The sequence below is a fragment of the Meles meles genome, chromosome 3, assembly GCF_922984935.1.
Source record: "Meles meles chromosome 3, mMelMel3.1 paternal haplotype, whole genome shotgun sequence".
NCBI lineage: Eukaryota > Metazoa > Chordata > Mammalia > Carnivora > Mustelidae > Meles > Meles meles.
The window spans coordinates 116316171-116329079 of NC_060068.1; the positions used below are offsets into that span (position 1 = coordinate 116316171).

The 12909-nt window shown below is 36.9% G+C and overlaps 1 protein-coding gene across 1 annotated transcript in view; it reads left to right on the forward strand.

The window, feature by feature from the left end:
* FBN2 (fibrillin 2) overlaps positions 1-12909 on the forward strand; it is a 260961-nt gene that overhangs the window by 141847 nt on the left and 106205 nt on the right. The window contains exons 11-15 of the mRNA XM_046000771.1: positions 673-810; positions 6167-6286; positions 7216-7341; positions 8190-8312; positions 10351-10473. Coding sequence (XP_045856727.1) covers positions 673-810; positions 6167-6286; positions 7216-7341; positions 8190-8312; positions 10351-10473 — 630 coding nt within the window. The remainder of the gene's footprint in view (positions 1-672; positions 811-6166; positions 6287-7215; positions 7342-8189; positions 8313-10350; positions 10474-12909) is intronic.

The following is a 12909-nucleotide window of genomic DNA, read 5'->3' on the forward strand; positions in this document are numbered from 1 at the left end:
CATACTCCAGTCCAGATGACGCCATTAAAGAGTGTGTTTCTAGTTCCAGTGTATTTCATTTGGCCGTTTGCAGCTGCCCTGTTCATACACCCCTTGAATTATTTTCCAGAACCATTTCTCAACTGAGATAAACTGAATAAGTCTTGCTCTGTGCCTATCCAAATATTTTAATGAAATATCTTTCTTTTCCTCACCCTTTTTTGTTGAATAACTTGGGCTTCAGGCCAGAACTGGCACTGGTGTACTTGACATTTAAGTTCATTCTTTTTATAAGAGCTGCTCTTGCTAATAATATTTAATGATGTCCTACAGTGTTGTGTTTATTCTTTTTGGCTGATGGCCTATTTACTATCTGAATATTCAGCAGTTAAGGAAAAAAAAGAAATGGAAAGCATTCAAATGTACAGTAGAACATTCCTGAAATTTTGAAAAGACATCATTACGGGCAGTTTCCAGATGTATCACTTAACAAATGCGAGTTACAACCATGTGTCTCAGGAATATTTTTTAGATCCTCAACATTCAAGTTTTAATAAAATATAGAATAATGTGAGCCTTTGATATGTACATGTAATGAGTGGACTATTAAATATCCTTTTAAAAAATCAGTTTCAATAAAAGTACTACATCTTGTAATGCTGAAATACCACTTATGGTTTGATTTTTCTGTAGCTATTCTGAACCAGACGATAGATATCTGTAAGCACCACGCTAATCTCTGTTTAAATGGGCGTTGCATACCTACTGTGTCTAGCTATCGATGTGAATGCAACATGGGGTATAAGCAGGATTCAAACGGGGATTGCATAGGTAAGCTCATGATTCTTTAATCCTTTGTTTTTTCATAGCTTTTAGGTTATAGGAACAAATTAGACTATACATCATTAAAAAAAATGTCTTTTGAACCAAAGCTAATTTCCAAGCTGTCTCTTCTGTGCACGGTCTTCCCTATGCCCCTCTAACCTACTGCTGAGATAGCCCCCTTGAAGAATCCCCCACTGTTTCCCGTCCTGTCTATTGTGATTTCTGTGTCTGCCTCTGTCTTGCTTTCCTTCTTAGCTGAACAGCACTAGATATATTGTGGTGTCGTCCAGAGGAAGGTGGAGATTGGGAGGAGATAGGGGTGGAGTCACTTTTAGACATGTTGAGTGTTAGATATCTAGGATATTGAGTTTTAAAAGTTTAAGGCTAAGTAGGGTGTTTAGAGCTAGAGTTAATAAATCGAGGCATCAGGGTTATACAGGTGGCTCTTAGAACCATGAGGTTGAGTATTATTACCCACACTGAACCTCAGCAAGAATGGAAAGATAACAGTACTACTGTGACTGGAGCCCTATGCCACAGCAACACAGTCCCCTAAAGAAAAGTCACTAATTGCGTTGGTGAGACAGCAAAATAATCCAGAAAGTGTTATGCCCCTGAATCTATGCAAGGATACCATTTGAAGAGAAAAGTAGTGGCAAGTGTGAGATGTGGCAGAAAACTCAAATATAATGAGGGCCAAAATATCTATTGGATTTTATAATGAAAAGAGTTTTGATGATCCCTTGAGAGTAGTTTTAGTTTAGGAGTAGTTTTAGCAAATGATTGTGTATATGCTTCATAATTAGCATAACCGTAAGTACCTGATTTGGGTTCAAGTCTTCTCTTATATAGATGAAAGACCAGGAATAGAGAGTATCATAATTTTACCAGTGTAAATTGAAAATTTTTAAGTGCACTATGATTTTGAAGGAAAATGGCAGTCAAATATGATGTTTAGGAAAAACCAGTCACTCTAAATTACATACAACTGAGAATGATTAAGTAAGGCTAAATTCAGGATCCTTATATGCTGTTACATGGGTTTTGCATTGCACAACTATAGAAGGACCATTCACGTAATCTATATAAATGCCACACCTTGGGGTTATGTAGGGTATAACCATATGCAGTAGCCCTGGCTTAGCTGATACTACGAGATGCTTATTTAAGTAATGGGTGGTATTTTGGGGTATTTGGGGTATTTTGGGGAACACCATAAAATATGGGTATATTTATTATTAATTTAATATATTTACAATTTTTATGATAGTAAATAATTATATTTATGTTATAATTTAAGTATAATTCAAGTTATAAATTGACTTTTCTACCAGAAAACCTGATTTATAAGTATGCAATATATAAAATATCTTCTTTTGTAGATACATACAAAATTACAGGGTAGATCAAACTGAAATTTTATTGACTATATTGTTATAAATATTTGTCATTCATGTGTTACTGCATTATTCACTAACCAACAAATAAAATCAGGCCAGAAGTTTAATCTTTACTGCAAATTAGCCAAAGAACACCATTTAGTTCATATTAGCTCCCAGGTGTACTTTATTCTCCCTAGTAAAACACCTGTACTCTGAGGGATTTTGTGAATTAATGGTATAAAAATGACCTATCTTTAAGGGTCAGAAGTTTTTTCTGCAGTCATACTTGAGCCAGCCTCCTCAACCAGGGTTCCTTTAGCGAATCAAGTCCTACAGAAAGTGATTTCAGTGACTATTTTCTCAATTCTCCCAAGGGTGACGCACAGGTAGTGTAACTCTAGATGCAAAGGACCTGAGCTAATCACATACAGGGAATGTAATAATAGGGCATTACTTTTCTGAAACCCCAGTGAGGAGAGCTGCTACAACCGTTTCCATAAACTCTGTCTAATTTAGCATGGGGATTGCATTTCTGTACAATTAATGTGTTAATATAACTCAAACTTACGTATTTTACCCAAACATTGTTACAAAAAGTTCCATTCTAGATTGATCTCATCCCCCTATCCTGCAAAGTTAAAACCCAGGCAAGGTTGTCTTTCTAACTATTGTAGTTGATAGAGACAAAGATTAGTATTGGGGCATGTTTTCAGAAAATAGGTTTTTAATATATTTTTATGATTTATTTATTTTTGTGGGGGAGTCAGGGAGAGAGAAAAAGAGAGCAAGCAGAGGGAAGAGACAGAAGGAGAGGGAGAGTCCCAAGCAGTCTCTAAGCTAAGCCCAAAGCTCAACATGGGGCTCAGTCCCGTCACCCTGAGATCATGACCTGAGCTGAAACCAAGAGTGGGTTACTTTAATCTACTGAGCCACCCAGGCACCCAATTTTTAATATTTTTAATTCAGTACTCTTTGATCAGGTTGAATTTGACTTTATAAGTAACAAATTGGGACATTAGAAAAAGTTAAGAGGATTTAAGTTAACTAGCATTTTAAATTGTAGGAGCATGAGATAAGAGTGGTAACTCATTGCACTATATTTTTAGGAATAACACATTGCCATTGCTGTTTGGCACTTTGTGTTAAATACTAATGAAGTGTCATAACATGAAAGGTAGTAACTCTATTAAAGGATCACACAAAAGGAAAATAAAATCTTGTCCCGTTTGCTATTATAAGAAGTACTCTTAAGACCTGAAAACAGTTTTATTTACTCACCACCTTTTTCTCTCCTTTCCCTGAGAGTTCTACTCTAAAATGTATTTCTGGAAGTCTTTTATGTCTGTTTAAGACAAACTACTGTTAGCAACAGGTTTTTGTTTTTTTTTTAAAGATTTTATTTATTTATTTGACAGACAGAGATCAGAAGTAGGCAGAGAGGTAGGCAGAGAGAGAGAGGGAGCAGGGTAGAAGCAAGCTCCCCGCTGAGCAGAGAGCCCGATGCGGGACTCGATCCCAGGACCCTGGGATCATGACCTGAGCCGAAGGCAGCGGCTTAACCCACTGAGTCACCCAGGCGCCCTAGCAAAAGGTTTTAACTCAATTCAAATAATTATATTTTGGGATAGTAAGAAATTACTCCTGTTTCTGTTGGGCCATAGGTAATCTTAGAGCACTTGCCAATTAAGTGTTTGTTAAATTAGAATATAAAATATTTCCAAGTATTTCATAAGAATACTATTATTCTTTATTATTACTTTTGTTATTAGTAGTGTTTTGTAAGAATACTATCCTAACCCCAGTAGTATCTGAGAATGTAACCATTTTGATAATCAGCCTCTTTCCCAATAATTTCGTTTATTTTAGGAGTTTAAAAATCCTGTGATTTGTGCTTAAAAATACCCAGTCCCTGGTGAAAACATAGGAAGAAACCAAAACTCGCAGACTATTGTTTAAGTATTCCTGTTCCTCTACACAAGATAAAACAAAGGTGATCAGTTGGAAGTGTTAGGCTTTGACACCTCAGAATCAAGAGCCATGAAATGTACATATCTGAACATGGCAGTGGTCATTTGTGATTAGTCTACAACTTAAAATCTTACAATAATCCCCCAAAACAAATGGGATTTGAAAGTCATGGATTTTAAACTCACTAATAGTTTTTTAGTGAATGTTTTCACTTCTAAAGAAGAAATAAGTAAGTGAACTACTGTATCTTTCTGTGTACTGATCCTTTGGTATGATCTCTAAGGGGCTAAGGAAGTCAAAATGCATTACGGCCGTCATGGCAAAATAAGTGGCAGAGCTGTCCTGGCACTGAGGGGCCTCAGGAACAGGTTCTCAAAGAAGGAAAAAGCCCTGAAAAGTGGCCCGGGAAAGTTTACCTCAAGAAAGGGGGTTGGGTGCATGGTGTCATGTTCTTCACTAGAATTGAGCTTTACAATGAAGCTTCTGAAAATGTGCATCTACAACACATTTTTTAATTGTTGAATTTCAGTATTACATACACCAGAGAATTAAAGCTATCTTCACCATTGCAAATTCAAGGTTATAATTCCTATTGGAAAGTCCACTAAGTATATTTTATATGCTTGCTAACTCTCTAAACTCTGTCTTTTCTCATTTTGCTTCATTCCTTTGGCTCAGTAGAATTGATGTTATCAACCAAAAGTTTAAATGTAAGTGAATCTTAATGGGCTGAAGGCGCCCTTTGGTGAATTGAAAAAGCATTTAATCCTGTTATTCTCTGTTGTTTTGATTTAATTTGCTATGAGATTTTTTGTTTTGTTTTGTTCCCCTCCTTTACCAGAGAGGGCTTAATTGCATTTAGTCTGAGTGTTTATATAAATGAGGTTGGTGAGTTTGATAGATTACAGTTCCTTTTTTAAGGAACATCTGTGAAAGGAGTAATCTGTTTATTAAAATGGTAAACCTGTGAATTCATTTGATTTTTGTGTTCTCCAATTTAGCTGAAATTGTATATGTTAATAGCTTCTACGTGTATATGAAATGGCAAGTCATTATGCCCTCACCAGCTAGTGAGGTTTTTAATTTACTAGCATTCAAAATTATATTTAGTGGGCATTGCTGAGAGAAGACGAATTTAACTTTTTCTGACTCTGGCACGTGTAATTTGTGTGGGCTGTAAGCAGTCCAGACTATTCCGTCTGCCATTTGGTCTTGCATTCCCTGATTTCTGCGATAGGTTCACATTTAATCAAGCCTTAGGAGAACTTGAATGAAAAACAGTAATGTTTCTCACATTTGGGATCAGAACTAGTATTTGCATTGAACTTGATTTATGCAAAAAAAATTCCTGTGCCCATTTTAAGGTTCTAAAGAAACCTGAGGCTGCTAATAGACTTTATTTTAATTAATTTCCATTTTCTATCCCATCCTGTGTTACTTCAAACAGCCAAGCCTCAGTGGGTAGTTACATATCTAATTGAGGACAACACATAATAACAAAGAAATTCCACAATCTGTCAGTTTCTTTCTTTAAAACCATGAAACTTACAGGATGAATCTATAAATGTCTATCTTTAGACATCTTTCATTGGGTTTCCAATACTGTACAAAGCTTTGAAAAGGCTATTAACGTGCCCACATTACGACAGATAAGTGTCAGAGCCTTTTAGAACTCATGGCTTTGTCTTTACTGAGTCAGCTTTTTTAAAAAAAAAAGAAAGAAAAGAAGGTTTTCAGAGCTTTTAATCATTGTGCATTTCTCAAATTGAAAAATAATTATTTCTTGATTAAAGCAAAATCCCTTGTACTTTCCAATCGGCAATATTTTTGTAAATCTCTAGGCTGGCCTCTATATTTCAAGAAAGGAATTTTCATTCATTTATAAATACTCTGCTCTTTAGACTATTACCACTGACTGGCCTTCTCTCAAATTTGGAAGGCCTAAATGTACTTTAAACAAACATTTCTAGGAATGGAGTGAAGTCTGTAATGGTTTCTTTTGCTGCTCACAGATGTTGACGAATGCACATCAAATCCCTGCACTAATGGAGATTGTGTTAACACACCTGGATCCTATTATTGTAAATGTCATGCTGGATTCCAGAGGACTCCTACTAAGCAAGCATGCATTGGTAAGGCAGTTTGCGTTCACATATGAAAATGTTCCATGAAATATAGTGACCCAGGCTGTTGAGGTTAAAAGTAAATTTATTAAAATAAGACATAGAATGAAGTAAGTGCTGTTGTAGTACTACAGATTTATTTTATGCTCCTCTCAGAAGTGCTTCCTTTATGCGCAAACACTATTTGCGTGTATAACCCTGGCCACATGATATCTGGCTTTGCAGAAAATTCAGTTTATCTTTCTTCCCTAGATCACAGCTTCCTTTCTCTAAGTAACACCAGTAGCCTTTCTGCTCTCTGATTAACGGGCCTTAGGATTTATAGTCGTTTTCAACTACTGTTTTCTTTGAACCTCACACGTACTCCAACACCAAGTCAGACCTCATCTTGATTCACAGTTTTGTTGCTACACTTCCCCACCCACCGTCCTCCCAACTCCTTCTCAATGCTGATTCATTGCAGAATTCTTTCTGCAGATCACTCCACTTTTCTTCTTCTACATTTCCCATTTATCCGTGGGTCATTGCTTGGCTAAGCTCACCCCACAGTCTTCATCCTGGTGCTCTTAGCCCAGGTGGTTTGAGGTTACTGTGTTCTTACTCAGCAGCTTGCCTTGAGTTTGGACGTCTTCGACCATTGTGTCCAAAACAGCTGCACCGTCATTTCCCTGCACTGTCCACCTCTTCCAGCTTCCTGGCACACTCCTGGCCCAATATTCTTTTTCTTTTCCTTCTTCAGCTCCTCTAGGTCAGGGCTGTTAAAAAGAAAAAAAGAAAAAAACCGGTGAGAGATGGAAGTTTGGCTAAAGAAGCAACATGACCTGAGTTATTACATGTAAAAATATAAGCTGGTTATTGAACATCACATTTATTATCTTACTGTTTTTGCCTGTGGTTATTGTAAAAGAATAACGTTTGGCCATCCTTCATTGTCCCAGATATTGATGAGTGCATCCAGAATGGGGTTCTTTGTAAAAACGGTCGGTGTGTGAACACAGATGGAAGTTTCCAATGCATTTGCAACGCTGGCTTTGAATTAACCACAGATGGAAAAAACTGTGTTGGTATGGAAATTGCCTGCCCCCTTGCAAAAGATTTCTAAAAGATACACATTTTTATTTAGAGCCATATATGCTATGTCCATAAAAGCTTGCACAACACATATATGAGAATTCTTCAGATGACTTAGGTAAAATATAAACGCGTTTAACATGAGACCATTAGAGTCAAAGGATAAATTGTTTGGAAATGGTGTAATAGTGAATGATGTGTTGCTTCTGGAAATCTTCTGTGTGGTATACATTTAATTCTAAGTAGCCGTTTTTCTTTGTGGTAATTACTAGTACCTACAGGGTTTCACATTTTGCCATTATGATACCAACAATTAGCTCTAGTCTGGTGGAATATAAAAATGTCTAGCATATGTGATAATCAAATCTCTAAATCAGAAGTCCTGGTGATGTCTGATACCAGTGGATACCAGTACCCCACAGAAATACTCTAGACACACGGCAACACACGGTATTTCAGCTACTAATACAGGTCCAGATCATTTCACTCACAGTGACATTTATCACTGCTCTGTTCTCCCTTACAGAAGAAACTCCCTCCACCCCCTGAAATCATACAAACATTTTTGCTAATCAATGTACAGCACGTCTCATGTGGTTTTAATAACAACAAAGCACAACATTTACTTAATTTTTTCCTTTATATTCCTCACACTAAAGGCCCTTCATGTTCTCCACCCTATTTGCTCTCACTTGGTTGGCATTCATATTAGGAAAAAAAAAAATCAATGAGCACATGGCTCACTTCTATAGTAGAATATGATTGGTGGTTATTTGTGAAAAGAGAGGGAAGCCGTTCCCACAAGGCCAGTGGTATAAGTCATTCTGCTCTCCTTCTGCAGATCATGATGAATGTACAACTACCAACATGTGTTTGAATGGGATGTGCATTAATGAAGATGGTAGCTTCAAGTGCATCTGCAAGCCAGGATTTGTCTTGGCTCCAAATGGGCGTTACTGTACTGGTATGTATGACTTATGATAGGAAAGTAATCATTGAATGAATCATCAAGAATTACTTCAGTTTCTTCATGTGGATTTCAAATTATTCACATCTCTTGCTAATTCAGTAAGGCAGGTGTCTAAAGCTTCCCAGAAAAACATACATTGTGGTCTAAGGAAGAGTAATATCTTTACAAAATAATAATGGTATAGGAAAAATTAAGGGAATGACAGATTGGTTCTAGCAAGTCTGGAAGAGACAATGTAGAAATAATTTCTCTGTTCCCCTTGCCTAAATATAAAAGAGGAAGAAAAAAGTCTTGGAAGGTTTTCATTTTTTTGTGCTCTGAGAGCTGGATTTTCCACTTTCATTCATTACTTGCTTTGTATTACATACTTTCCATAAACCTTCTACAGATTATGACTGTATCATTATCTAAAAATCTTACATTGTGACTTAGTGAAGAAGTATTTTGATTGTTCCTATCAATTTTGTTTATAAAGCCATTTTGAAGGCTAAGCTCTAGTGGTAACTTTAGTAAGCAAAAGAAGTGCCTCTATATCCAGTTTATACTCACAATTTTAATTTAATAAGTTGGAACAAATTTTGCAGTTTTTTTTTCATTTTTCTCCTTTTATATGAAATCCACTCTTTGAATCTTTTCTACTTTCCATTGCACAAACTTACTTCAATAGCATTGGTGCTAATAACCAGTTCCTGTAATTTCAACAAAATTCCATGGAGAGTTGAGAAAGAAAGATCGAGACCGATCTTGTATTTCTGAATAAAAAATAGCTTCTTGACTATTAATAAAAGGGGAGTACAGCATTCAATAGAAATGTTGTAGCTCTGCTATTTTAACTCATGACCGAGATGTCATCTCAAGGTTAGCTGACATGGATTTAACACAGAATTTGAGTTCAGTGCTATGTTCCAGGGTGTAACGTTACATTATAGCATGTAACTTTATTTTAGCATTTCCTAAGAAACTTACATACACATATAAATAAGATCTCAACAGTTTCTGCTGTCTTGAAAATTTTTTTAATTTACTTCCTTACTACTGATACTGTAATCTGCAAATCTTAAAATGTTCATGATTTGGTGGCCCTGTGTTTTGAAGGCTGTTTCATCTTTCAGGGAAGCCATTCTTTGTTGGGTTACATTTGATAAACTCTAACAGATTGAAAATTAGGAGAGATGCCCCATGGGGCATCTGGGTGGTTCAGTCAGTTAAGCATCTGACTCTTGATTTCAGCTCAGGTCACAATCTCAGAGTCAGAATTGAGCACCATGTCAGACCCCATGCTCAGCGGGAAGTCTGCTTGAGATTCTCTTTCCCTCTCCCTCTCTCCCTTGCTCCCCCAGCCCTATGCTCACTCTCTCTCTAAAATAAATGAATTAATCTTTTCAAAAAGGAGAGATGGTCCCGTATTTTGTTATTATGAAGTGATCAACTTAATGTTAAAACAGCATCTCTCTTTGGTTTGAATTTTATGTGTGTGTAAATAAAAGGTAATTACAAACATTTAGCTTGGTTTTAAGAATATGTTTCATTGAATTAACTTGACTTAAATATCATTAAATATTAAACAGAATTAGCAGATAGATAATGAAAAATGAGTGTATGAGGCTACTTTTTCCCCTAATGGGTAAAGTGAGGCAACTCCCCGTCAGTCTTTCTGAAAATGTGTTTGAAAGAGTTGGTGTTTGGGCACCTGGGTGGCTCAGTTGGTTAAGTGTCTATCTTGACTCAGGTCATGATCCCAGAGTCCTGGGATTGAGCCCTGCATCAGGCTTGCTGCTTGGTGGGGCATCTGCTTCTCCCTTTCCCTTTGCTCTGCTTGTTCTTTCTCTCACTCTGTTTCTCTCTCAAATAAATGAAATCTTTAAAAAGAAGAGTTGCACTTAGATTCAAGATTTGTTATCACTTCTGTGTTCTTCCACAAATTACAAAATGGAAAACAAAAGGTTGATAGTCTAGAGTGGTGAGAACAGGTAAACTCTGTAAAGAGTAAATTTACCTGGTAATGGCCTGGGTTGTGCTTCCCTCTGGACAGATGTTGATGAATGCCAGACCCCAGGAATCTGCATGAATGGACACTGCATCAACAACGAAGGATCCTTCCGCTGTGACTGTCCCCCAGGCCTGGCTGTGGGTGTGGATGGACGTGTGTGTGTTGGTAAGTGAATCATTCTGTAATGGCCCCACTGTCCTAATGGTCTTTGAAAAAATAAAGATATATCCATAAGGTGGAGAAGTATTCAGCCACAAAAAGGAAGTAGTCAAAAATGCACAAGTATGAATGAGCCTTGGAAACATGCTGAGTGAAAGGAGCGGCTCACAAAAACCCAGATGGCGTATGTTTCCATTCATGTGAAATGTCCAAAGCAGACCGATCTGTAGAGTCAAAGCAGATTCGTTTTGCTTAGAGCAGAGAAGGTGGGAGAGCCAGATAAGGAGGTGGTTGCTAAAGGCATTTTTGAGGTGGTGAAATGTCCTAAAATTAATCTGTTGTAGTGATGATTATATGTATCTTTGAATATACTGAAACACACACACACACACACATACACACACATACACCTATTGAGTTATGTTCTTTAATTGGGTGAATTCTTAGGTATGTGAATTATACCTCAGTAAAATGGTTCAAAAAAATGCACAGAGAGCCCAGCAAGCTCCTGGAAGAAAGCTCTGATGAGATGCATGTCAAAAATGCTGGAGAAGAAGAAGAAAATCATCCTTAAATCGGGATACTTGACAGTGTTAGCTGACTGAGTCTCTAAGTACAATGGATTTAGATTTTATAATTTATAGCAAATAAGATATGAAATGGGGAGTATGGTTATATGTAAATAAACCCTGTTTTTACTCAAACACAGCTTAAAATGTAAATAACTTCTATAGAAGAACTTGGAGTTCTGTCAAAAGGTAGAAATGTTTTCATACAGTTTTTTCTCTTGCTATGCAGCTAACTATAGAAACAAGGGAGAAGTATGAGATAGAATATATATTTTATTCTAAACCATTCCAAATTGTTTTGCTATTTTTAAAAAGTTCCTTTTGCCAAATGGGTTCCATGCAAATCAGGGTTAGCCAGCATCAGCTTTAAAGAGGTAGGCAAATCAAAAATGTCATGCATTTCAGAACCCAACCATATGTCCCAATGGTAACAGCAGAATGATTTACTTGTAAAAATACAGTTACCGCAGTTTTCTCTCCAGAAGGCTTTCATAAGACCCCCAGGGTGCCTTAGCCATTGTGCACCCTTTATTTCTCAGGTGACTCGGTAAAAGGCAGACATATTCATTGGTTTAAGAGTGTAAGTGAGAGAAATGAAATTCTTTCTTAGACATAGGTGATAATACTTTACTCTTCCCTGTGGGAATCAAAACATTTGTATCCCAAAGGAGGTGGGGTGGGGGAGAGAAGCAACAGCAGATGGAAATAATCTGTCCACTTAAAGTTCATCCACTGTCTCCAGTCTAGGATTTATTTCAGCTTACAAGATTGTCAGCACTTCGTTCAGGGATATTTTAAATACAGCATCCAGAAGAATGTAGCTCCTTCCTGCTTAACAGAGCTGAAGTATTTTCACTTGCTGTGATATACTTACTTGGCCCTCGCCTTTACCTCCGTGATTCTGTTGAAATCTATGATGTGTACAAAACCAGTTTGGGAGGACGAAATTATTTTTCCTTTAAGCAACCAGTGTATGAGTGTAGTGATGAGGAATATAGTGTTTCAAACACAAATCTTCATTCTCTCATCCACATACAGAAACAGAAAGCCTCCAGGTTTTCACAATTGTGGTCAATTAAACTTTTTAAAATAAAAATACCATTTGTGTCTGGTTATATATATTGCTGTTCCCATAACATGCTAAATATTTTTTCTTCATCTCTCTGTCTTTGGTGATGCTTTTGAGATGCACTGGTTATTGAAGTCAGAAATGAATCACAACTCTGAATTATTATTAGGATTAGCACTTCAATTTTCGATTTACCTTTTGTATATTTGTTTTTGTTTCCTTAGACACTGAGATATGGATTTTTATTTTTAGAAAAATAAACTTGTTGTAACTAGCAAGTTGGAGAAGCACGACTCATAGGCAGAGAGCATAAACAAAAGGCAACTATATTTTGGTCTCTCCTGTCCTTTTAAAATGTATCTTTAATTTGTTCAGTAGAAGCCATTTACCTAGTAAGTAAGGAAGAAAAGTCAGGCAGCCTTGTAACTTTACTTTTCTTAAATTTATGTGACAACTTACAGTAACAAAAACAATCTAAATTTAGAGACTAAAATACTTGGTTCCATAAATAATATTCTGAACCTGACTTGAAGTTAAAACTTCTCTCACAAGCTTCCTGATGTCCTTGAGTAGGATGTTTTCAGACTCCACAGGGTCAAAGAGCAGGAGAAGAGGTCAGAAGGGAGACAGATGCACTGGTGACCATCTTAGGATGGCTTCAAGGATTTTGGGCTTCCCCAGTGTTTAAAGCACCCCTTCCTTTTATGGTTCCTCCAGAATCATTCATCTGACTTTCCTGAGATCCAGACACTGCCTTCTTCTCCTGGGGACCCTCCTTCCCCATTCTCTGGTCTTTAGTAGTCC